Below are 26,696 nucleotides of genomic sequence, written 5' to 3'. Positions count from 1 at the left end.
AAATAAAGGACATTGAACTGAATAGATTATTAATACAGTGATGTGATAAATACAAGTACAGTTCTTACCCCTTCATCAACTGGTACCTTCACGTTCATTGACATGGTTCCATTTTCTCCATTCACCATAGCTGTTCTAAGCTGTATGTGAGGGGGGGAATAAAATCGCTGTCAATTTTCCGTATCTTTCAATGAGTATCATGTAGGTTTCTTTAAGCGCTCCTGAAAGCCGACATGGTAGAGATGAAACATGCTATGGTTTGATTTTATTTGAAATAAAACATCTTGTTTGCGGTTTTGAGCAGTTTTACCTTCAGTAGTGGGGGTAAATAAAGTGGGGGTAAAAACACCTGGAATCTCTTGTATTACAAAAGCACTGCACAGATGTGGAGTGTATAATCCTGCAGTTTTAAGGATATATTATAATCTTGCAATTCACGGAGCATTATACAGCGATTTCTAAATGTTCAAGGACACAGCGATGAAAGTGTCAGCTTTCTCACATAAGACACTTGTCCTTCATCAGATACTTACATGGTTTACACACAATTAATATTACTCATGTCCTTGACTTCATAATGATCTCAAAACAACTTACCTAAACCAATAGCTAGGTACTAAGATACTAAGATGCAATATTATCCTCTTGCAGACAGAGAAGAAAGCAGTTTCAATCAATATCTGCGATCCAAATCCAATCACTTCACATAGAAGCTATTTGCTGGGTTGAGGTCTTGATCTTTGAGTGGTCTTTTGGCTAGATGCACCAGAAAGGGTGAAGGATTTCACCACTTGGTTGAGCGGTAGCTCCTGACATCAATAAAGGGATCCGTTTTTTCAGGGATTTGTTGTGGACATTGGTCAAGATTTGCAATTCCTCCGCCTTCCTTGTTAATCATTCCATTAAAAAGGCTTGGTGCCCTTTCCAGCCTCGACATTGAAGCTGTCCCAAGAATTCCCTGTCTCCCTCTTGCAAGTTGGTGAGGGTTTTCTCAAGAATGGAGCAGACCGGTCACTGAAAGGTGGCGTGCAGGTACAGCAGGCAGTGAAGAAAGCTAATGGCATGTTGGCCTTCATAACAAGAGGATTTCAGTATAGGAGTAAAGAGGTTCTTCTGCAGTTGTATAGGGCTCTGGTGAGACCACATCTGGAGTATTGTGTACAGTTTTGGTCTCCAAATCTGAGGAAGGACATCCTTGTGATTGAGGCAGTGCAGCGTAGGTTCACGAGATTGATCCCTAGGGATGGCGGGACTGTTATATGAGGAAAGATTGAAAAGACTAGGCTTGTATTCACTGGAGTTTAGAAGGATGAGGGGAGATCTTATAGAAACATATAAAATTATAAAAGGACTGAACAAGCTAGATGCAGGAAAAATGTTCCCAATGTTGGGCGAGTCCAGAACCAGGGGCCACACAGTCTTAGAATAAAGGGGAGGTTATTTAAGACTGAGGTGAGAAAAAACTTTTTCACCCTCGGATGTCAGGACTGTCTTATGAAGAAAGACTGGATAGACTTGGTTTATACTCTCTGGAATTTAGGAGATTGAGAGGGGATCTTATAGAAACTTACAAAATTCTTAAGGGGTTGGACAGGCTAGATGCAGGAAGATTGTTCCCGATGTTGGGGAAGTCAAGGACAAGGGGTCACAGCTTAAGGATAAGGGGGAAATCCTTTAAAACCGAGATGAGGAGAACTTTTTTCACACAGAGAGTGGTGAATCTCTGGAACTCTCTGCCACAGAGGGTAGTTGAGGCCAGTTCATTGGCTATATTTAAGAGGGAGTTAGATGTGGCCCTTGTGGCCAAGGGGATCAGAGGGTATGGAGAGAAGGCAGGTACGGGATACTGAGTTGGATGATCAGCCATGATCATATTGAATGGCGGTGCAGGCTCGAAGGGCCGAATGGCCTACTCCTGCACCTAATTTCTATGTTTCTATGTTTTCTACCCAGAGAGTTGTGAATTTATGGAATTCCCTGCCACAGAGGGCAGTGGAGGCCAAGTCACTGGATGGATTTAAGAGAGAGTTAGATAGAGCTCTAGGGGCTAGTGGAGTCAAGGGATATGGGGAGAAGGCAGGCACGGGTTATTGATTGGGGACGATCAGCCATGATCACAATGAATGGCGGTGCTGGATCGGAGGGCTGAATGGCTTCCTCCTGCACCTAGTTTCTATGTTTCTAGAAATCTATCGTGGCCTCAGCCACACTTTCAGGATTGATGCAAATGGGCTGATGAGAGGGATCCAAGATAAGTGGAAACCAGGCTCTGCTGCACGAATTTTAAAGAGGTGCAGCCTGGAAATGTGAGGGAAGGTGAGAATAGAGTGGTAGGTTGCAAGAAAGATGGTAGGGGATTTGCTGGGGGAGAGGGGGGGAGGAGTGGGTAGATGTGAAGAGGAGGATATTGTGTAATGCATCTGGGAACAGTATTATAATTTAGCTTGATAATCACAGCTTCAGGCCAATAAATATTCTTTTGCAAAATTGTCCAGTGAACATGGACAAAAAACGCTGGAGAAACTCAGCGGGTGAGGCAGCATCTCTGGAGCGAAGGAATCGGTGACGTTTCGGATCGAGACCCTTCTTCAGACTTTCTTTCTTAACCAAATGTTCAGTGAACACATGCATTTTGAAACAACTTTTCAATGACAACCAAATAGTGTCTCCCTTCCAATTAGTCAGGAACCAGTCTGCTGTTTTCAAACACTGCGAGGTGTATTCGAATCAGACAACCTTATGCAGTTTGGATACCGTGAGATTGAACGGTTGTGCAGTTTTTAAATGTCCTCGTGGAACAATTGCCACCACAGAGAATAGAGATGAAAGTGGAAATAACTAAAGTGCAAGGTAGACAAAAATGCTGGAGAAACTCAGCGGGTGAGGCAGCATTTATGCTGCCTCACCCGCTGAGTTTCTCCAGCATTTTTGTCTACCTTTGGTTTTTCCAGCATCTGCAGTTCTTTCTGAAACGTAACTAAAGTGTGATGTGATCTTTAAGGGTTAAGAAATTTTAAAATGTGAGTCATAGAACGAAGTGAGCTGAGCAACAACACTCTCCTGCATGTGTGATGGTGGAGGGGGTGCAGTTTTACTTATATCCTTTTGGTGGCAGGGTAGGCAAGAGGTGGAGGCTTCAATATAATGGTTCGACTCCGGCAGTAATGTAATTTAAAAAGACAAAGGAAACAGTTTGCATTTCTATGGCAACACAAAGAACTCAGAAGAACAAAATGAGACAAAAATTGTCCCATAATCTAACAAAAATTGTTAGATAGAGCTCTAGGGGCTAGTGGAATCAAGGGATATGGGGAGAAGGCAGGCACGGGTTATTGATTGGGGACGATCAGCCATGATCACAATGAATGGCGGTGCTGGCTCGAAAGGGCCGAATGGCCTCCTCCTGCACCTATTTTCTTTGTTTCTATGTTTCTAGAACCTTGTAAAGAAATTAGAAGTAAGTTAGCAGTTGACTGGACAGAGGCAAAATTTTAAGGAAGTCTTAAATTAAAAAAGAAAATGATATTGATAAAAGATGTTTAGCTGGCATCTTGAGATCTTTCGGTGTAATGACCCAAGGCGCAACTGCCAAAGGTGGGTTAAATGAGTTTTCAAAAGGATCTCAAATTGGAGGGAGGTCGACAAAAATGCTGGAGAAACTCAGCGGGTGAGGCAGCATCTATGGGGCGACGGTATATACCTTCCCTCCATACATGCTGCCTCGCCCGCTGAGTTTCTCCAGCATTTTTGTCTGCCTTCGATTTCTCCAGCATCTGCAGTTCTTTCTGAAACATCAAATTGGAGGAATATCGGAGGATTGTCGGACTGGAAGAGATGAGAGAGATTGGTTAAATGCAAAGCCCATTAATGGACTTGAACAGTGTTTAAGAAGGAACTGCAGATGCTGGAGAATCGAAGGTTACACAAAAAAGCTGGAGAAACTCAGCGGGTGCAGCAGCATCTATGGAACGAAGGAAATAGGCAACGTTTCGGGACGAAACGTTGCCTATTTCCTTCGCTCCATAGATGCTGCTGCACCCGCTGAGTTTCTCCAGCTTTTTTGTGTAACAATGGACTTGAACACATGGACGAGAATTACAAAATTGAGATATCAGTAAAATTGGTACCAAGGTAGGTATACAAGCGCAGATGTAATGGGTGAGCAGAATTCACTGAGGATTAGAATAGGGCCACAGAGCTGTGGATTAGTTTAGAATCATGCACGATTCATTATTGGATGACTGCCGAGAGAACATTGGGAGAATCTGTTTAATTTTGAAGTTAAAAACATTGAAAGTTTTATGAGCAGATTAAATCAGTGTGTGAAACATGAATAAAGATGTGGGAGGAAAAACAGAAACAGAAAACAGGCAGAAACAACTCACAATCTCATCTCCGTCTTCCCATTCCACCTCCGACAGATCCACGCTGTTATAATTTGGTTTTGGCCTCACTTTCTCTCCATCTTTATACTGAAATGAGTAAGAATGAATCAACATGAGTGCAAGGATCGTGATGGCTAGTTCGTTATCAGTATAAAGCACTGGACTAAAGCACGGTAGTTTACCACAGTAGGGCACAATTTCTAGTCAATTCTATTTGACTCCCAGACCTTCTGAAGTGGCAGATGAAGGCAGGAGGGAAGCATGCAGTGAAGGTCAGGCACTCTCCAAAGGGAGCAGGTGAAAATTATCTGAGACACTTTTGTGCGTTTCCTAAGGGAAATTTCAGAACAATAGTGCAACGACTTGAACTCTTGTCTTCCTGTGGTGTTAATTGGGCACATTCAATAGCACTGAAAAAGAAACCAGTTTTACAAAAATAAAACCAGGTTCACGGATTGTTAATGTCTGTGTGAATATGTAAAGAGTGGCTGCAGATACGGTATCTCAAGGTCCTGTCCCACCTGCCGGTTTTGCCAAAGTGTCGCCAAACGATTTTGAACATTTCAAAATCCAGCGGCGACCAAAAACAACGTTGCGAAATGTGTAAAAACACCGTGCGTCAATACGTGGTCACGCCGCGCCATACGTCATCATGCCGCATATTTTTCGGTGACCTGATACATCAGTCAGGACAAGGGGTCACAGCTTAAGGATAAGGGGGAAATCCTTTAAAACCGAGATGAGAAGAACTTTTTTCACGCAGAGAGTGGTGAATCTCTGGAACTCTCTGCCACAGAGGGTAGTTGAGGCCAGTTCATTTGCTATATTTAAGAGGGAGTTAGATGTGGCCCTTGTGGCTAAGGGGATCAGGGGGTATGGAGAGAAGGCAGGTACGGGATACTGAGTTGGATGATCAGCCATGATCATATTGAATGGCGGTGCAGGCTCGAAGGGCCGAATGGCCTACTCCTGCACCTAATTTCTATGTTTCTATGTTTCTATGTCAATGATGCCAGCAGGCGCCGAAAAAAATGGGACAGGCCCTTTAGAGGCTTCTCTTGCTCTACTTACTGCATCACCTCAAGGTTCTGCAAGCAGCCTCCTCCTTTTTCCATCTACCTGTTACCCCTTAAACAACATCAAATAAAATGACAGCATCAATTCCCATCTTATTTCTTTTAGCGTCACGGTTCAGTTGTGTATAGAACCGTGGTCACCACAACAGGTGTAAAGCTTGTGTCTATTGATAGATTGAAAGATACATCATGGAATCAGGCCCTTCGGCCCACTGAGTCCATGCTGACCATTGATAGAATTGCTAATAGCATTTTCGCATCCACTCCGCACACACTAGGGGGCAATTTACAGGGGGCCGATTAACCTACAAACCCGCACGTCTTTGGGAAGTGGGAGGAAACCGGAGCTCCTGGAGGAAACCCACGCGGTCAAGGGGGGGGGGGGAAAGTGCAAACTCCACACAGACAGCACCCAAGGTCGGGATTGAACCCGGGTGCCTGACCCTCACCGTCTCATAAGTCATTTATAATTCTGTTATCCAAGTCCTAGCTCACATCCAATCACGTTCACCCATTACCCTGTGATTGCTGATCTACCCAGGGTCACCTTGATATCAAAATAGCCGTCGTTGTCAGCTTTGCCATCTCCTCCAACACCAGACTTCAGATGTCTTCACTTCTCCAATGTTGATCTCTTGATCATCACGGTGGTTGTATGTCCCAGTGATGGCAGATGTGACGGGTGCTGCCAAAGCCCCAAGTTTAGAAATCGCCTGCGCTAAATGCCTCTGCCCTTCTTCTTTACAGAGGCTCCTTAAAACCTACCTCTGAACTATCTTTGGGTCATCTGCCCGAACGTATATTGGTGTGGTTCAGCGTCAGATAAGATACTACTCTTTAATGTGATCAGACATGGTCGCATTGAATGGCGGTGCTGGCTCGAAGGGCCGAATGTCCTACTCCTGCACCTATTGTCTATAGTCTAATGTGCCTGTGGGCGCGTTGGGCCTGTTTCCACACTGGATCACTCTATGACACTATGACTCCATTAGGAGTGAACATTTAGAAAGCCCTTTTTATGGGGTTTTTTTTTGCTGCTACCAATCAGATCCACCTGCTTCAATTTACAGGTGAACGTTTAATCACTTTTTTCACTTTCATTATTTAAAATGCATTTTATTTTTATAATGTTGAGGTTCAGGGATTATTTTTCTTTGTGTCACTAGTTGTGGGCGTCTCCATGGCAACTCAGTAGTGTGGGGGTGTCCAACAAATGAAGCAATTCCACCATCATACTTTCAGTCCTTGTATTAATGAACAAAGCAGATGTGGAGCTGTGATGGGCCAGTGTGTCATTTCTTAAAGATTGCCTGCGAGACTTCAGAATTTTATTTAATGAAGAACAACTCTATTTGCTTCCTTTTGATCATGCCATTATCTTAAAGGGGTGATGTTTCTCTTACTCTAGCAGGATAGCACAAGTAACCATATAACCATATAACAATTACAGCACGGAAACATAGAAACATAGAAACATAGAAAATAGGTGCAGCAGTAGGCCATTCGGCCCTTCCAGCCTGCACCGCCATTCAATATGATCATGGCTGATCATCCAACTCAGTATCCTGTACCTGCCTTCTCTCCATACCCCCTGATCCCTTCAGCCACAAGGGCCACATCTAACTCCCCCTTAAATACAGCCAACGAACTGGCTTCAACTTTCTTCTGTGGCAGAGAATTCCAGAGATTCACCACTCGGCCCTTCTAGTCCGTGCCGAACACTTATTCTCCCCTAGCCCCATCTACCTGCACTCAGACCATAACCAGACCAGACCATTCCTTTCCCATCCATATAACTATCCAATTTATTTTTAAATGATAAAATCGAACCTGCCTCCACCACCTCCACTGGAAGCTCATTCCACACAGCTCCCACTCTCTGAGTAAAGAAGTCCCCCCTCATGTTATCCCTAAACTTCAGTCCCTTAATTCTCAAGTCATGTCCAGTAAATGTTTTAAGGTAAATTTAAGGTAAAGTAAATTTTAAGAATACAAGCATGATCAGTGGGCTCACTAATTCTTCTTCCACGGCAGTCCTGTTCGTTTGATAATGGCCTGGTTCAATTCAGTTAGAAACATAGAAACATTAGGTGCAGGAGTAGGCCATTCGGCCCTTCGAGCCTGCACCGCCATTCAATATGATCATGGCTGATCATCCAACTCAGTATCCCGTACCTGCCTTCTCTCCATACCCTCTGATCCCCTTAGCCACAAGGGCCACATCTAACTCCCTCTTAAATATAGCCAATGAACTGGCATCGACTACCCTCTGCGGCAGAGAGTTCCAGAGATTCACCACTCTCTGTGTGAAAAAAGTTCTTCTCATCTCGGTTTTAAAGGATTTCCCCCTCATCCTTAAGCTGTGACCCCTTGTCCTGAACTTCCCCAACATCGGGAACAATCTTCCTGCATCTAGCCTGTCCAATCCCTTAAGAATTTTGTAAGTTTCTATAAGATCCCCTCTCAATCTCCTATCTCCTATCTCCAATCTCCAATCAGCAGTTCTGAGGATTCCGAGATGGCTGATGAAGCTAACAATAGGATTCACAAACCCCCTCATAAATTAGGCTAGAGATACAGGGTGAGAAAGATGGGTGTGACGTTTCACCATTTTGAACATTAGTAGTCAAGGGATTCCCACAAGTGACAAGGAGCATTCAAGTTCATCCGTTAACATTATCCTCTATCCTCATGGTAATTCTGTGAGAAGTCTTGGAATAAACGTTCTAATTTGGGAATCTTATGTTAGACATGCGAGTGAGATAGGTAGACAAACATGCTGGAGAAACTCAGCGGGGTGCAGCAGCATCTATGGAGCGAAGGAAAAAAGGCAACGTTTCGGGCCGAAACCCTGAAGGAAATAGGCAACGTTTCGGGCCGAAACCCTGAAGGAAATAGGCAACGTTTCGGGCCGAAACCCTGAAGGAAATAGGCAACGTTTCGGGCCGAAACCCGGAAGGGTTTCGGGCCGAAACGTTGCCTATTTCCTTCGCTCCATAGATGCCCCCTTCACCTGCTGAATTTCTCCAGCATTTTTGTCCACCTTGGATTTTCCAGCATCTGCAGTTCCTTCTTAAACATGCTAAGATGTGCTGCATTTTTAGGTCAGTTTCATTTAGAGAGTCATAGACTTTGGTGCTATGCTGTGTGTAACATTAGGGAACGCAATAAATAATCAGCAGTATTTATGCTGCTTTAGATTTTTGCTAAAAAGTCTGTGGGTTAAATAAAATAGCCAACAAACCAGATAGGGTTCCCAATGCATAATTAACATATCTGTGTTCAGTGAGATACTGACAGCACATCAATTCCATGCTGCCAGCTCATTATAAAGATTTCTACACGCAGCCAGAAATGCCCACGCTTTTTGCTGGCACCACATGCCAGCGGGAGGCTTTAGTATCATTATTGACTTGCACCAGTTGAAGCAAACAAGGGAAGGTGTATTTCAGATGAATTTGTTTTGTTAGTTCTACAACTAAATCAGTCCTGAGTTAAAAAAAAAAAAAGTTGATGAAACGTTACTTTTTTCTCACAGAGAGTTGCGAGTCTGTGGAATTCTCTGCCTCAGATGGCGGTGGAGGCCGGTTCTCTGGATACTTTCAAGAGAGAGCTAGACAAGGCTCTTAAAGATAATGGAGTCAGGGGATATGTGGAGAAGGCAGGAACGGGGTACTATAACCATATAACATATAACAATTACAGCACGGAAACAGGCCATCTCGGCCCTACAAGTCCGTGCCGAACAACCTTTTTTCCCCCTTAGTCCCACCTGCCTGCACTCATACCATAACCCTCCATTCCCTTCTCATCCATATGCCTATCCAATTTATTTTTAAATGATACCAATGAACCTGCCTCCACCACTTCCACTGGAAGCTCATTCCACGCCGCTACCACTCTCTGAGTAAAGAAGTTCCCCCTCATATTACCCCTAAACTTTTGTCCCTTAATTCTGAAGTAATGTCCTCTTATTCTGATTGTACTGGTTGTGGCTAAAGGAATCAGGGGGTATGGAGAGAAGGTAGGTACAGGATACTGAGTTGGATGATCAGCCATGATCACATTGAATGGCGGGTGCTGGCTCGAAGGGCCGAATGGCCTACCCCTGCATCTATTGTCTATTGTCTATTAATAACCTGAAGACTCCGCTTGATAGATACTCTCTGACCTGCTGAGTATTTCTAGAGTTTTTAAGTATGATCCATGGGAAATAGTCGGCAGCTAGATTTTTGATCAATGGTGGAGCGTAAACGAGGAGACTTCCTCATTCTTGGGGGGTAGACTGTTCCTCCAAACTTGCAATGACAAATTTGTGGGAACCGGCAGTTTCAGAAGGTAAAGGCACGGATATAGTGCCAGAAGAAACTTAACACATCACATGCAAGCCAAGATCAATAATTACATCTTCAAATGCCATTCTAAGTGGATTGCTCTTCCAGTCAAACCCAGTTCAATTGACCTCACCCCATCTCCCACCAACATCACATCCCACTGCGTGTAATACTTGCAGCTACTTAATTAGAGGACGGGTCTATACATGGTAGCACTGGGCATGTGTACTGCAGCCAAGGCAGAGGATACAGATAGCCCAGGTCCTGGGAATCTTGAGCAAGTTGATGGTTGACTGATAATTCTATGCATTTCAGGGAAGAAGCAGCCTGAGGAGGAAGCATTGCTCACCCTAATGTAAAAAAAGTTGTCATTTTACTTGTGCCAGTTACGAGGTGCACTTTGCTACATGCATATTTTCCTCCCTGCTTGCTCAAAGTGCATCGGAGATCTATCCACAAATTAGGGAGACTCTTATGCAATCATTTAGAATTAACAGCTCGGGTGCCAAAGTCAGGATTTCCTCTATGTGAAGTGGAAAACAGGTATTCATTCCTTTTTTGATTGTTCAATGTGTAATTGCATTGTCTTTTTAAACAGCAGTTGCAATCTTTTTTAAGACGGGTTACTTTCCAGCTTGCCATTAAAGCACTGAATGCTCTTGTAAAGAACATGACCAGATAGCTACCCTCCCACTCTAAACATCTCACATGGAATTAACTCATTTCATTCAGTTCCTTCCCATTGCAAATGTGTGTGTACATCCACATACAATGATTACAATGACTTACTAAAGGTCGGAGATCAGGATGGGCAAGAATGTAACCATTATTGGTATTCAGAAATGCATATCCATGGACACCAAGCTGCATGAGAAAGCAAGATAAAGGGATGAACAATTTAAACAGCAGTGACAACTATGAAGTCAAGTCAATCACATTTTTTTCCCCTCTCTGTTTCTCCAAAGCTGATTATTTATCCAGTCTGGGATCAGGATGCACTTCATGTTGTTGCAACAATGGACAGTACTCCCTGTTGATTTAGGTTTAGGTTTAGTAATGTCACGTCTACCGAGGTACAGAGAAAAGCTTTGTTTTGCATGCTAACAAATCAGATCAAACAATATTATACATTAATACAATCATGCCAAACGCAAGAGCAATAGGTAGAGAAAAACAAAAGATATACGGTGCAAAATATCGTTTATACCATCGTAGCGCACATTCCAATTTATTGTTGAAGATTATATAAATCTGTGCATGCATACCTATGGCTTGTGTTTCATGCTGCATCAGAACTTAAAGCGGGCACCACTTACTTTCAGATATAAAATAACCGTTACTAGAATTGTCCTCACCTTGTTCCTGCTCCAGTAGGTGGCTGAATACTACCATTGTTGGTGAGGGTTACTGCAAAAATTAATTTAATACTGCGGCAATAACAGAAGTCAAGTTGTGAAGAAAATTATGGGATGAAAAGTAAATTTGCTGGATGAATGTTGATGAACCAGGAAAACAAAAATTGGAGAAAATAAAAGTAGTCAAAGTGGCCCTGATTGAATAATGATAGATGTTAACCACAGTGATGAGGAGGAAGGTGGGAGAACTATATCGAATTGGATGATGGGGCCATGTTCAATGGAGCAGGAATGTAAAAATGCAAAATGCAATAAAGAGGAATGACATTGGCACAGAAGTGTGGTTGTGTGAAATGGCCAAGTGGCTGGATGAGAAGACAAATTAGCAGTTACGTTGCCTTTCTGATAAGATGGGGCAGTGGATCTGTCAAAAATCTGAGTAAGCCAGTAAGATTTTCGTTTTTCCCATTTTTTGAATATAAACCATTATGGTATAAAAACACACCAGTTTTAAACACTCCTTTTCCTATCTAGCTGTTGGTGATGTCACTATCTTCTTCAAAATTAATTTTTGGGAAATTTGGTTTTACCTTCACCTCAAAAGGTCCCAGCCCTTTTCCTAGCAAGACGTCATTTTAACAAAGTAGGAAATTGCGGATTTTTAAAAAGTTAATAAAAAATATTTTTATTTTAAAGTTTTCGTTCTTTGGAAATGAAGCAAGAAGGAAGAACCAACAGGTGGATGGAAGATCGGACAACGAAATATAAAAGAATGAAATTGTATTTGTTGGTAAAGAACAGATGTGATAGCATTGAAGAGGTTGCAGGAGATAGTCACTGGGATGGGGACAAAAGAGACGGCTGAATCTTGAGCAAAAATTCAACTGCTGGGGGAATTCAGCAGGTCAGATGGAAGGGGATTATTGCTGTTCATGTTGAGACTCTGCATTAGAATTGTGAGTGAAGAGGGAAAATAGACAAGAACAAAAAGAGAAGGGGATGGGTATGATAGGGGGCCAGTAGATAATTGGTGCACTGCGGAGGGATAAAGGATGATGGACAGATGGAGGCAGATCAGTTAGGGGTGGATTGGATATTTGGGTAGTGAGTGGTTTGAGAAGGGAGAGGGAGGAGGACAGAGATGAGTGATGGGATATGGGAACAAAAATGGGAGGACCAGGTTTGGATGGGAAGGAGACGAGGTGTGGACAAAGGAGGTAAGAGCCACCTGGAATTGGGAATCATTGCCCATACCGTTAGTCCGCAGACCACCCAAATGGAATATGAGGTGCTGTTTTTTCTAGTTTTCATTGGGTCTCACCGTGGCAGTGAAGAAGGCCAAAGGTGGACAGGTCTATGCGGGGAAATGAATGGCAATCAAAATGGTGAACAACTGGGAGCTCAGGATGTACATTATGGAGAGAGTGCAGATGCAGACACGCTGCAAACCTACTCCCTGGGCTGCTCCTGGTCTCATTGCTGCACAGCGAGCCACACCACGAGCACCAAATGCAGAGCATCGGGTTGGAGAAGGTTACATGAATCTTTGCCTCATCTTTGAGTCACAGTGGAATTCATCAGTACGTTGTATGGGATCTAAGGTCAACGTTAGGAAGAGAGGCTGGAGAGGATAGGTCTGTTTTCCCTGGAATTATGGAGGTCATGAGGGAACACGATGAAGAATGCTGAATTATAAATGGTATAAATAGGGTATACTCTGGGAAACTATTCTCTAAATCACAGAGAGATAAAACTAGAGGACATGGATTTAGAGTGTAGGGGCTGTGAGTGGGACATGTTTTACTCAGAGAGTGGTGAGTTCCTGGAATACACTGCTTAAGGAACTGGTGGAAGCATAATTGCTGATTTCAATTAAGAAATGTCAAGACAAGCACCTGAATTGCCTGGACATGGAAGGCTACATGTCAAGTGCTGGAAGATGGAATTAATACAAATGAGTACCAAACTGGTACTGAAGAGCCTACATCCATGCTGTATCACTCGATGATTATAAAGCTGAATCATTTTGTCCTGACCCCATTTACTGAAAGGGAAAGTTAATGCCCTGATGCATGAAGTGATAGCAAGAAAAATGCCCAATATAGAATTCTAAAGAATCCTCATGCGTGATGCTTTTCACCTTGTTTTTGATAGGAAGTGGTGGTTGGTTGAACTGTGCATCTATTGAAAGCTCTTCCATTAGCTTATGTTTAATTCTCTAAATGTCATACTGAATGTCTCTTGGGAGGGCACAGCATCAAGATACAACACTACAGACACCACTCAGAATCCCTATATCAAACCAGTGTAACAAAAATGGACTTGAAGCATGGCTCCAACCTGCCTCCTGTTGCAAGACTCTCACACGAAGCAGCACTTATCAAAACACCAGGAGCCACTGTGATATTGAGGAGCAGTTACGTATTAGTGAAAAAGAGAATATTCCATTACACAGGTGGACACAAAATGCTGGAGAAACTCAGCGGGTGAGGCAGCAACTATGGAGAGAAGATTGCCCAACGCATCACCGGTTCCTCGCTCCCCTCCATTGAGTGTGTCCAAAGCAAGCGTTGTCTGTGGAGGGCATTCAGCATCGCCAAGGACTGCTCTCACCCCAACCATGGACTGTTTACCCTCCTACCATCCGGGAGGCGCTACAGGTCTCTCCGTTGCCGGACCAGCAGGTCCAGGAACAGCTTCTTCCCGGCGGCTGTCACTCTACTCAACAACGTACCTCGGTGACTGCCAATCACCCCCCCCCCCGACACTCCTCCCACAGGAAAAACACTATGTTTGTATATATGCTAATGTAAATATTTATTCAAATCATATGCTATGTCGCTCTTCCAGGGAGATGCTAAATGCATTTCGTTGTCTCTGTACTGTACACTGACAATGACAATTAAAGTTGAATCTGAATCTGAATCTGAAGGAATAGGCGACGTTTCAGGTCGAGACCGAGACACTCAGCGGGTCAGGCAGCATCTATGGGTAGAAGGAATAGTTGCGACTAAACCCGTTGAGTTTCTCCAGCATTTTGTGTCTACCTTCGATTTTTCCAGCATCTGCAGTTCTTTCTTAAACAATACTGCACCACACACGTCACATATTTGGGGAATGGAGACTATTCAGATTCAAGCCAATTAAATATTTTGAAAATATGAGATGCACAAAAGTCTGAAAAAACCCCTGAAATATCTTGTGCTACTATCCTCATTCTACTCTTCTTTCTCTTTTCTTATAGGTTAAAGTTTATAAAAGGAAAAAAAAGAGAAGTTGTACACGAAATGTATTATGTTCCATATCATGAATAAGATGTATGTACAATGCTTCTAATTTAAAAAAAAAATTAAAAAAAGGGGGAAAAAAATATATATATTTTTTTTAAAAGAAATATCTTGTGCGGTGGAATATTTCTGACATCTATTTTCTGCTTAATTATTAAATCTGAACCTACTCATTTCTTATAAACTAGTAATGAAAGAATATAATGCAATATATTAATTAACGTCGAGCTTCAAACTTTTTCTGCTATTCTTCCAGACTTTAATCTTGAAGCAGTTTCCAACATACCTTATACCTTGGAGCCAACTTCAAAAGTTCTCTCATTGGAACATCTGAACCCGCAACTCCCAGGAGAATACCACGTGCTCTCTATTGAGATACGAGAGGACAAATTAAGTCATAAAAGATAAACATCTTAAAGTCACTGCCTTTATGAGAACGGAGCTTGGTAGAATGTAAATAGTCCCTCGTGTAGGATAGTGGCTGGTCAGCGTGGACATGGTGTGCCGAAGGGCCTGTTTCCGCACTGTATCTCTAAACTATACTCAAATACAGTACACCAACATAGAAGCATTAGGGAGATGTCTAATGTTGAGAATGGAGAGAATGGAGCGGCTGGGCTTGTATACTCTGGAATTTAGGATGAGAGGATATGTTATTGAAATATATAAGATTATTAAGGGTTTGGACACGCCAGAGGCAGGAAACACTTTCCCGATGTTGGCAGAGGCCAGAACCAGGGGCCACAGTTTAAGAATAAGGGCTAAGCCATTTAGAACGGAGATGAGAAAACACTTTTTCACACAGAGAGTTGTGAGTCTGTGGAATTCTATGGCTCAGAGGGCGGTGGAGGCCGGTTCTCTGGAAACTTTCAAGAGAGAGCTAGATAGGGCTCTTGAAGATAGCGGAGTCAGGGGATATGGGGAGAAGGCAGGAACGGGGTACTGATTGGGGATGATCAGCCATGATCACATTGAATGGCAGTGCTGGCTCGAAGGGCCGAATGGCCTACTCCTGCACTTATTGTCTATTGTCTATATCACTCCTCATTGTTACTATTTTGAGCTTGAATGCTTCATATGATGTGTACATACATTGGACTGAACCTGGATTAATTATCACCGAGAGAGGGTGACACAGTGGCGCAGCAGAACAATTGCTGCCTGACAGAGACCCGGGTTCGATCCTGACTACGGATGCTGTCTGTATGGAGTTTGTACGTTCTCCCCGTGACCTGCGTGGGTTTTCTCCAGGAGCTCCGGTTTCCTCCCGCACTCCAAAGACGTACAGGTTTGTAGGTTAATTGGCTTAGTATAATTGTAAATAGTGTAGAATAGTGGTAGTGTGCTGGGATCGCGGGTCGGCGTGGACTCGGTGGGCCGAAGGGCCTGTTTCTGCGCTGTATCTCTAAACTATACCAGATGGTCAGTACGCCATTAGTTACAAACTTAGAAGCATCAGGGAGATGCCTAATGTTGAGAAACAGGTGAAAGACATGAAGCATTTTGCTAGGAAGGAATCTCAATTTGTTACTGTCACTGAGAATTGCGGTCCACACTTCAGCTATAAGGATTCATCTGCGATTTAGAACCATTGAGCCAAAGTTAATTAGGTGTTTCCCACTAGTGGGAGTAATGGGCATTGGCTGCTATTCATAATTGTCCAGCATTATCTGAGGTAAGTTTGAAAATTTGTATCACTGGAGTTGATCACTGGACTAGTTGGAATCACTCAAGAACAATAAGAACTGAGTACATCTGAGATGTTTGTTGCCATGTTTTACAATTACAGGACTGATTGCATCCAATATAATGCGAGGGAAAGTTATGTATCATTTCAGTTTATATCTTTTCTAAATTAATTCCCAAAGCGATATCTATGCTGCTTGGATTGTTATCGTCTGATGATTAACACTGACAAGTCTATAGAAACTAAGACTGAGCAGAGGGGTGATGATGAATGGCACTTACCGTTTCATTTTTTCTGCTGAAGACTGGCATAGCCACTGTTGTCATGAGTGTCAGGCTCCGTGCAGCTGATTTAAACAGCTGTCAAATAAACAGATGATTAGATATAAATATAAACACCTGATGAAGGGTTGCACAGGTAACACAGATGGGTAGGGCATGACACTGCTCCAGGACCTCTGATTATAAAATGGATCTCAAGTGAAATAGACCACAAGGCATGATGTCTATGCTAATATTTAAAACATGATGGGTTAAGAGATAGGTCTTTCTAACAAATCATACAATCTTATGAATGTGCACAGAAAACACAAGATGTCAGACAGTGTCATAAGTGGGAAGGGCAACACTTCACTGCATATTGTTTGTGATTAAACAGAAATTAAGTTAATGTCCTATTTCTCCTACAAACTACCCAAGTGAGATGCATGATCCAGATGTACTATTTTGCAAAACACTGCATGAAGTGTCTATTATAGGATTGTTTTCTGAAACTCACACCGCTAATGGACATCTCAGCTTAAGAAGCCTTTGCACGCCAAGCTTTCAGTTTGAGAAATCAAAATAAACCATTTGCAGAATTACTTAATGGAAGCAATTTTTTTTTTCGGGATATCTTAGAAAGATCGGCATTATTCAGTTAACTGCAAACATGTGAATCTTTAATATTTGGTTTGTAACCTTTGAAGAAATTTCTGGCTATGTTATTCTGCTTTCATAAGCAATGAATAAACATGACCAACTTCATGCAGTTCACATTATACAAACACACCACCACTTTATATACTCACAACACACCACATGTTCAAGGCAATGACAATTGATTTCAGAAATCAATGTAGTGGTTAACTCCATAGACTGTAGCAGTTAGCATTGATGAGGGTAAAGGGACAATGAGAATTAGCACAGGACAAGGATTGAGGAGAGTCTATTACCACTGGGAAGTTACAGAATATTGAGCCACATAGACAACAGAATGATAAAAAAACAATAACTGATTAAATGGATCAAACAGGTGAGAAAGTTATATAAAATTAGATTGCACCTTCTATTTGCACCATTTGTCGATCATGAGGAAGAAATTAGATTTATATTTTAATAGACTATTACATTTTAAATAACTGACCATTGTATCCACACAACACGACAGAATCTAAAGAACACACAGGACTCATTTTCCTCTGGATATTTCCTTGATTTCCTCTCAGATCCAAGATCTTGCTGCATTGGTGGAAGTACTGCAGGTAAGCAATGCCAAAACCAGGGCACTGCTGGCTCTGGCTCTGCAGGTACATTATGGCAGTCTATGCAATCACTATTATTCTGTTTTCTGTTCTATTCTTAACCTACATTTTTTTTTATAACAGAGGTGGTGAAAGGCAACAAATCAGATCAGCCACAATCTTATTAAAGGAGCAAAGCGACCGACTCCTATCCCTGATTCATCAGTTCATAAGAGATCCCAGGGATGGTACATTAATACAGCGGATAAAATTAACATAAAGAATAACATGAAGGGGCAGCATGGGGGGGTGCGGTAGCGGTAGAGTTACTGCCTTACAGCGCCAGATACCCGGGTTCGATCCCGACCACGGATGGTGTTTGTACGTTCTCCCCAGGACCTGTGTGGATTTTCTCCGGGTGCTCTGGCTCCCTCCCACACTACAAAGATGTACAGATTTGTAGGTTAATTTATTTACCTAAAACTGTAAATTGACCCTAGTGTGTGTTAGATAGTGTATGTGTGCAGGGATCGCTGGTCTGTGTGGACTCGGTGGGCCAAAGGGCCTGTTTCCGCTCTAAAGTAAGTGAAACATCTATCTATCTGTCTATCTATCTTCTATATATATATAAAACTCAAATCAGTCCGCCTGCCGCCGTACGGCGTCCACCGCGCGTTTCTTCCTTTGACGCTCCGCAACTCCGAAACCGGACGCAGGATCGCCGAGATATTTTCCATTTCGGTAGAGATTTCGCTTTTCTTTCTGCCTTTTTCATTTCGTCGTGTGACGTACATGTTTTTAATCAAATCCTTTTCAAAAATAAACAGGCTTCTCCATTTACATCAGCTTCCAACACACTTCAAAGAGGAAAGTTTTTCACTGCAAGACAGGAACAATTGAGGGAGGCTGCTGAAACTTTTTGGCACCTCAGTTCCATGGGGAGACGGGTGCATGGTGGATTTGGGTTGGGGGATCACACCATTGGGGGAGCAGACCCAACGGGTGCTTGGTCAGTTATTATATAAAAGTCTGTGGGGGGAGGGCCAATTTTGGTTGATTGCAATTGGAACTGCTGCACAGCAGGCTTCAGGAGGGGGAGGGCCAATTGGTATTGCAATTGGAACTGCTGTGCAATTGGAATTTTTTTTTAATCCACTGCTGAGGGAGGCAGGGGAGTGCTGGAATCTTACATTTGGGAATGGCTTCAGTTCCGTAGGAGGAGACGGGTGCATGGTGGAATATTGGGTTGGGGGATCACACCATTGGGGGAGCAGACCCAACGGGTCTGCACTCGGTCTAGTAATAAATTAAAGTTCCGGTTGACGTTGGCATATACTTGATCGCACGCTATGGTAGAAGAGAAACTTGCCGCTTTGTTCATGTACGCCTCTGTCCATATAATGTCATGGTCGTGATTAATCACCATTGGGCGGCTGAGAACGTGAAGGTATTCCATGACATTTTCTTGAACATCAGCCAGTGTTGAAACGTGAGTATAATATCCTGAAATGAATTAACATATGATCGTCAAGTTACTTTTATAAGTTACTAGAATTAAAAATGAACAAAATAAAGACAGTAGGTACACAAAAAAGCTGGAGAAACTCAGCGGGTGCAGCGGCATCTATGGAGCGAAGGAAATAGGCAACGTTTCGGCCCGAAACCCTTTCGGGTTTCGGGCCGAAACGTTGCCTATTTCCTTCAGGGTTTCAGCCTGAAACGTTGCCTATTTCCTTCAGGGTTTCGGCCTGAAATGTTGCCTATTTCCTTCAGGGTTTCGGCCTGAAACGTTGCCTATTTCCTTCAGGGTTTCGGCCTGAAACGTTGCCTATTTCCTTTGCTCCATAGATGCTGCTGCACCCGCTGAGTTTCTCCAGCTTTTTTATGTACCTTCGATTTTCCAGGGCATCTGCAGTTCCTTCTTAAACAAAATAAAGACAGTAATTTATTATGGCTACTATTGTCAATGCTTACTTTGTTTAGTTGCCTCTTAACGGTTCAGTGCAGTTACTGAATATCTGAATTGAAAGTTTGGTGAATACTTTCTTATTTTATTTTATTCTTTTTTTTTTTTTCCACTGCTGTGCTTTCAATGTTTAGTCACAAGGGGGCATTAAAAAGCCCACCGTATAGCAAAGGCGTGTCTTCAAAATCCAAAAAATGAGGGAGGCATGGGCCTTCCTATATTTAGGCATTACTGTTAGGCAGTCAATGCTAGAGCTCTGATTTACTGGCAATGGGGATTCCCAGATGAACCTTTGGTGAATACTTTCAATGATGGATTTCTGCGTGAAGGCAGAATCATCGTCAACTTCAAATTATAATTCTTATTTTTAGAGTTAAAACAAAAATGAATCAGTGGGGAGGTTGCAGTATGTGGAGGGATCTGAATGAAGCATTCTCGCTGGTTACAGTTAGTATTTTTTGATGCATAAATGTAACATTTTTCCCCAAAAGTGTTTGCGAATTGAGGAGTTCAAGAAGGAACTGCAGATGCTGGAAGATCGAAGGTACACAAAAATGCTGGAGAAACTCAGCGGGCGCAGCAGCATCTATGGAGCGAAGGAAATAGGATTTCTGAAGAAGGGTTTCGGCCCGAAACGTTTTGTCGCCTATCTCCTTCGCTCTATAGATGCTGGTGCACCCGCTGAGTTTCTCCAGCATTTTTGTGTACCTGAGAATTGAGGAGGTTTTATTTCTCAAAAGAGTTTATCAGGACATTAAAAAGTAACACCAGTAAAAATAATAAGTACTTTCAGAAACAATGAGGATAAATACTCAAATTAAAAATTTAGAAACATCCAAGAACAGGATAGAAAAATTGAATTTGTTGAATGGGTCTTTAGAGATATGGCATGACAATGGCCGCCTCATGTGTTGTGAAATTCTCTTAATTCTTTGTCATCTAAAGTGGCATATCCTATATTTCAGAAGTATTTCAGTGCGTGTAAAATGGTAAAATTATGAAAGGTGCCGTAATAATCTCAGGGTATCAACAACAACAATTGGCGAAGACGACTAAAATCTTAATCAAAGAGGTCGGTTTAAATACTATCTTAAAGGAGGAAATGAATGACCTTTAAGGCAGAAAATCTGCTTTCATTATCTGTCAGTCTAGTAGTAGCATGGCCTAGTTCTGTTCCTATTTTTCTATTCTTGTCTGTCCTCTATACAGTATAACAGTGCAGCACGGGACAGTGTGGCCCTCTAGCTCACAATACCCGTGACAAACTATTTACTGTCCTCGGAAATGGAGTTATCTGTTTATTTATATCAAACTGTTGCATTAACACAAAGAGAGGACAACATTGGACAACCAACCCTGCATTGACTTTTGCACTGAATTTGGATATAATCACATCTCATCTGTATCACACGCTGTCTTTACTTGAATGTATTACTGTTCCTGTTGCAGGTCTAAAACCAGGAACTGCCTACCCACCAGTATTGTGGGAGAACTTTCGCCAAAAGGATTACAGTGGCTATATTTTGGAAAAATGAATGGGATGGGGGATTGCAACCTTCACCTGGCTCGCCCTGTTTCAACGAATGCAATCAACCTGGCGTGCACAATCAAATAAGATCAACTAGAACAAGTTGTCCTACAAGTTTAGGCTGTACGCAAGAAGAAGAAGAAGAAGAAGAAGAAAAATGAATAAATGAAGAAAAAAAAAAAGACAAGATGAGGAGGACTGGAATCAGGAACACAGTGGCATGAGGATTGGCTGAATAACAATGAAACAGGTTGAGAAATATGTGAAGGAACTGGTTAGCTTTGTCAATGTCAGAACTCTTGTCTGTCCCTTCAGTCTTATGGCATATGTTATCACGTGTTTATATAAGCTTTGAGCACTATGAGCTGCTTCACTATGAAACAGGCATAGATGGCGTTTGAATATTGTTCTTACCTGTACCATTAGTTCTTGCCTATGACAGTTTTCCATTCACAGAAGAAACCATGCTTACAACTCATTTAATGCGTTATAAGTAGGGGCAATAATTAAATGTCACAATTATTATAGTATATCAGTTGTTAAGAATTCCACGCTGATTTATTAGCTAAAGTGAAACTTAGTTTGCACTATTTTTCATAAGTCACGTTTGCTTATAATGTATAATGTCTGCAATCTTTGAAGTTTGTTGATTCTCTTTACATTGTAGAACATGACGGATTTTGCTTTTAGGGGAGGATGACTAATGATACTAATAATATTTTAATAGTTGACAGTCCTCATAACATGAATCCCCAAGGATTCCCTAGAAACTTTTAAATGAGAGGATCATGCCAAGAGTTTTATTGAGGTTGTGTATGTTTTAGATCTTTTGAAAATGGAGGATGTCTCTTCTAACAAAAGACTTTCAGGAGCAAAATGGGGAAAAGACACAACGATAATGAGTTCTGTCAAAAATGTCTGATATATGCTTTAATACTACATACAAATAGAGATGTGATTTCAAACCTAAGAGACTTGGTATATTATTGGTTTGCACAAAATTGTTCCATTCTAAGAATCTAAAGGATTTCCACCCCCGGAAAAATAAAAAGAGAAATGTAGATGGAAAATGTAATTCCTGTTGCAAGAGGGCACAATTTAAAGGACAATTGAGGAGAAATTCTACAAATCATAGATGGCTGTCGTAGAAAATTGAATTATCATTAATATTGAAAATATCCCAATGATTTTCTTTCGCTGCTTGTACCAAAGTATCTTCTTCATCAGCGAACCTCGACAGCAAAGTTGAGAATAATTCTTCATCACATTTACACCTCCACATTTTGCTCTACGTTGCCGTACAACTGAGATATGCTATTACGTTAATTAGAATCGATTTTTCTTAATTGGAACATAAAAGTCCTCGCGTTCATGCTTTCTGCCATGAGCTGTGGATTCTGCCTTTTTGTCTTTAGCTAAACATCTAACTTGCGATGTATATTCCCATTTATGAGCAGAGACATTTATAGTTATTTCATAACCTTATACTTATATAACTTTGGAATATTGTGTACATTTATAAAGCTGAAAATGGCTAACCAAAATAGTATGTGTAGCATAAGTTGGCAACGGGAACTAGGAAATTGTACAGTTTCAGCTAAGGGCTGTGATTATACAGAAACTCAAAAGATGGAGCAGATATAGGGTTTCAAGTTTGGTTTCTGCAGCACTGAACCAGAAATAGCCTGAAATATCGGGTCACAGTGTCAGAGATTAGTAAAACATGGAAGAGCATATAGCCCACCATGTCTGTGACAATCGTCATACCTTTCGATACTATTCCCACTCTGCTTGTATTTTTTCCATATCCCTCTATGCCCTATAAGAAATTTGGAACTCACTGCATTGATATTACTTGTATATGTGTTGCAAATACCCAATATCTATCTAAAACGGATTTTCTCAAGGTTGTTCAAAGCCAGATGTCTTACCTTTGTTGTTGCAGGCTATCCACTTTACTTGTTCAGCGAATGTTACTTCCCGGCCAATCAGATATGTAAATAGACGCACCTGTCAAGAAAAGTTAAGGATGGTGGATGCAAATAGCAAAGGTACATCAAGAAAGCGGCCAAGAGGTTTGCAGACTGGTGCACCCATTCTTTGCAGATTTAAACAAATTAATTCTTAAATCCTATTTCATCTTATAACCATATAACAATTACAGCACGGAAACAGGCCATCTCGGCCCTACAAGTCCGTGCCGAACAACTTTTTTCCCTTAGTTCCACCTGCCTGCACTCATACCATAACCCTCCATTCCCTTCTCATCCATATGCCTATCCAATTTATTTTTAAATGATACCTACGAACCTGCCTCCACCACTTCCACTGGAAGCTCATCCCACACCGCTACCACTCTCTGAGTAAAGAAGTTCCCCCTCATGTTACCCCTAAACTTCTGTCCCTTAATTCTGAAGTCATGTCCTCTTGTTTGAATCTTCCCTATTCTCAAAGGGAAAGGGATCTTTAAGTCCTTTGTTCAGTTCAGCTTGTTTCGCTATTCCTCATTCACTTGATAACTTCTACACCATTATTGATATTTCTTTTGCAACTTATTTTGATGACATGAATAACCTTTCACTGATCTGATGCACAAAATGCATTTATTTCAACACGCAGCAAAAACACACGATGCATGACAAATGAAAATACCCAAGGCAGGAATATTTTGCTTTTAACCAGAAAGTACCCCAAAAATTCCAAACAAATATACAGCACACTTGCAATAAAATCCCCTTTAACCTACATGACAAAATCTTCTTAAAATAAAGGGCCTCCCACATCATTGCAGCTTCCAGGATCCATTGCAACATTGCTACCAAATGGATAATGAAGGAAACTATGAACCAAGGACATCCATCCAATCTGAATTTTACATTTTCCAATATCAAACAGAAAAAGTTGCTACATGTGTAGAAAAGAACTCCAACAATTGTAGTTAGTTGCATTTACTTTCCAAAAGCACAATTACTAAACAATGCCAACAAACCCCTGAACCCGACCACTCCGGTGGTTTTAGGACATATTCTAATACTTTTACGAGTGTTCCTCAATCTGATGAGGATGCATGATGTGTGGCAATGAAACGTCCTCATGATCCTGGTGTAAACTTGTGTTTTGGTAGAAGCAACTTTTCAGATTTTCTCTTGCATTCCCAAGTAGCAATTATGTGTCAGCATTGCAGAGGGCTGTGAAGTTTGTCTTGATGGAGAGACAGTATGCACTGAGGTGTTTCCATTACGTTTGACCTGAGCAAACTGTTCTTGAAGCATTATTAGCCTCCACTCAACAGCTCATCCTATCAACTCTAATCAAACTATCTGTGGCTGTTGCAGGAAAACGTGGGTTTGGAATGGAATAACATTCAGAGATGTGGGCCATCAATAATTCACATGAGAATATATCTAGCCAGGTGCAAACAAGGATATGAAAAGGAGGTCTCAGAATAGTACTGGTCACTTCAATATTAAAACCACTCTCAGCCCCTTATTTCAATTGAAAAATGCATTTCATACGTAAATAAGTCAAACTTTGCAGTCATGGTTCACTAAGGGGTATTGGGGTAGGCCATTTAGGACTGAGACGAGAACAAACATTTTCACCCACAGAGTTGTGAATCTGTGGAATTCTCTGCCACTGAAGGCAGTGGAGGCCAATTCACTGGATGATTTCAAGAGGGGGTTAGATTTAGCTCTTTGGGCTAAAGGAATCAAGGGATATGGGGGGAAAAGCAGGAACGGGGTACTGATTTTAGATGATCAGCCATGATCATATTGAATGGCGGTGCAGGCTCGAAGGGCCGAATGGCCTACTCCTGCACCTATTTTCTATGTTTCTATGTTTCAAGTTTCTATATCCCGTAGATATGGAGATATTCAGATCATTGAAAGTAAGAGAATTCTTCTCCTATGCGATGCTTCTTCAACTATCTCAACTTCTTCCTTTCTGGTAATGAGTGACATAATCCAGGCATGCATTACTGATATCAAATAAGAATTTGGGGCCCTTTTGTATTATCTTTTCTGTGCTCATAGATAACATAGCAATGGATAAAATCCAATGCTCTGTGTGTAACCGTTACATTTCTGATACTCTGGACTGCTTCATCGGGCTATACATTTTGTATCCGTTTATTCAGGACAACATGGGCAGGTTGAAATATTTTCATCTCAAATAACAAATTTTACATTCTACTTCTCACACAAATCACCAGTTACTTAAAATGGCATCCAGGTCCCCTACTGAGGCTGGGAAATACATGCAACCAGAAATAAATAAATAGAGACAGTAGTGCACATACAGAAATTTCCACTTCCATGTTAGAAAAATAGTTTATCCCATCTCCACCAATGCAAAGAATTGAGCTATTTTGTGTCCAGTCCTGTGTCTTCATCAGATCTTTTCTGATATTTGTCACAGACCTCTGCATTTTCTTTGCTAGAAATGTCTCTGCAAGAAGTGAAAGGTGTCATCGCCTCCACAGTTCATCGTGTTATGTACGCACCTTACAGTCAGGCCAGTTGTAGTGTTCGAACACTGGTTCATACTCTTCCACTGCACCATCTGTGATCAACATGATGGCCTGGTTACACAGGCTGCCTTGACCCGTCTCATTGAACTAATGGAAGGAACATTAAAAGCAATCATTGAACTAGCCGAGGGAATATAAATAGCAATATATAGAAACAAATGTAGAAAATCAAAGAACAACAATCAACTATTGTCTATGTTTCTATCCCCTTTGTACTTCCTGCTTCCATCAGACATGTAAAAATCATGCTAACTATGATAGTTCCAATATTAGTTATATCAAAGCTAAAATATTTTTCAATTCTCATTGTGCAGAAGTAAAAAAGAATGCTCCACCCCCCCACCCCCCTAATTAATTTCAATTGATTTTTACTAAGAATGTTAAAATATACAAACCTCATTCAAGATATTGAAGGCTTCGATGAGTCCATTATTTACAATGCCTGTTCCTTTGGCACTAAGCTTATCAACCAGTTGCTTGAAGTGCTGACAAGAAAAATAAAACAACAGAAAATGCAAATAATTTGCACTGCTAGGTAACTAATGACAAACTGGCTTTCGAATCCATTAATGCACACCCAAATATTTTGTTTAAATGCCATCTTATATCATTCAACTGGACCACATGTTATCCAGTCAGTTTCTTTGACATCCCTCTCCTCCCCCACACCTAATTTGTAAACCATCTGACAGTTGATGCCGAATGTTTTAATAATGATGGCACAAATGAATCGAACAAGGATTTCCAACCATTCACACAATTCTTATCCTTGACCCCAAAATCCTCGTTGCTCACCTCGCGGTTGTCTCTGTCAGCCTGCACCAGCGTTCCTTTGAAGCAAGGCTCAACATAATGAACATAATCATTGTACTGAAAGAGGAGAAGAAAATGTGCACTTTTAGATAAACGATCAAACTGTGGTCTTTCATTACTCAGTAACGTCCAAGGTTGTGGATGGAAATAGCACTTTCATGAAACCGACGTGAAGATTGTAGAATTAAATCATATAACCATATAACAATTACAGCACGGAAAAAGGCCATCTC

The 26,696-nt window shown here is 41.6% G+C and overlaps 1 protein-coding gene across 1 annotated transcript in view; it reads right to left on the bottom strand.

Moving 5' to 3' along the window:
• The window catches only part of cacna2d4a (calcium channel, voltage-dependent, alpha 2/delta subunit 4a), a 173,563-nt gene that overhangs the window by 117,158 nt on the left and 29,709 nt on the right, over positions 1 to 26,696 (bottom strand). The window contains exons 9-18 of the mRNA XM_055650903.1: positions 26,446 to 26,520; positions 26,046 to 26,135; positions 25,624 to 25,737; positions 23,051 to 23,129; positions 18,995 to 19,128; positions 16,406 to 16,483; positions 14,724 to 14,804; positions 10,585 to 10,659; positions 4,386 to 4,472; positions 69 to 140 (exon numbers count right to left, since the gene is read on the bottom strand). Of these exons, the coding sequence (XP_055506878.1) occupies positions 69 to 140; positions 4,386 to 4,472; positions 10,585 to 10,659; positions 14,724 to 14,804; positions 16,406 to 16,483; positions 18,995 to 19,128; positions 23,051 to 23,129; positions 25,624 to 25,737; positions 26,046 to 26,135; positions 26,446 to 26,520 (885 nt within the window). The remainder of the gene's footprint in view (positions 1 to 68; positions 141 to 4,385; positions 4,473 to 10,584; positions 10,660 to 14,723; positions 14,805 to 16,405; positions 16,484 to 18,994; positions 19,129 to 23,050; positions 23,130 to 25,623; positions 25,738 to 26,045; positions 26,136 to 26,445; positions 26,521 to 26,696) is intronic.

The sequence above is a fragment of the Leucoraja erinacea genome, chromosome 19 (assembly GCF_028641065.1).
Source record: "Leucoraja erinacea ecotype New England chromosome 19, Leri_hhj_1, whole genome shotgun sequence".
Taxonomy (NCBI): Eukaryota; Metazoa; Chordata; class Chondrichthyes; order Rajiformes; family Rajidae; genus Leucoraja; species Leucoraja erinaceus.
The sequence above is the reverse complement of the archived record's forward strand: the minus strand, read 5'-3'. Positions and strand labels throughout refer to the sequence as shown.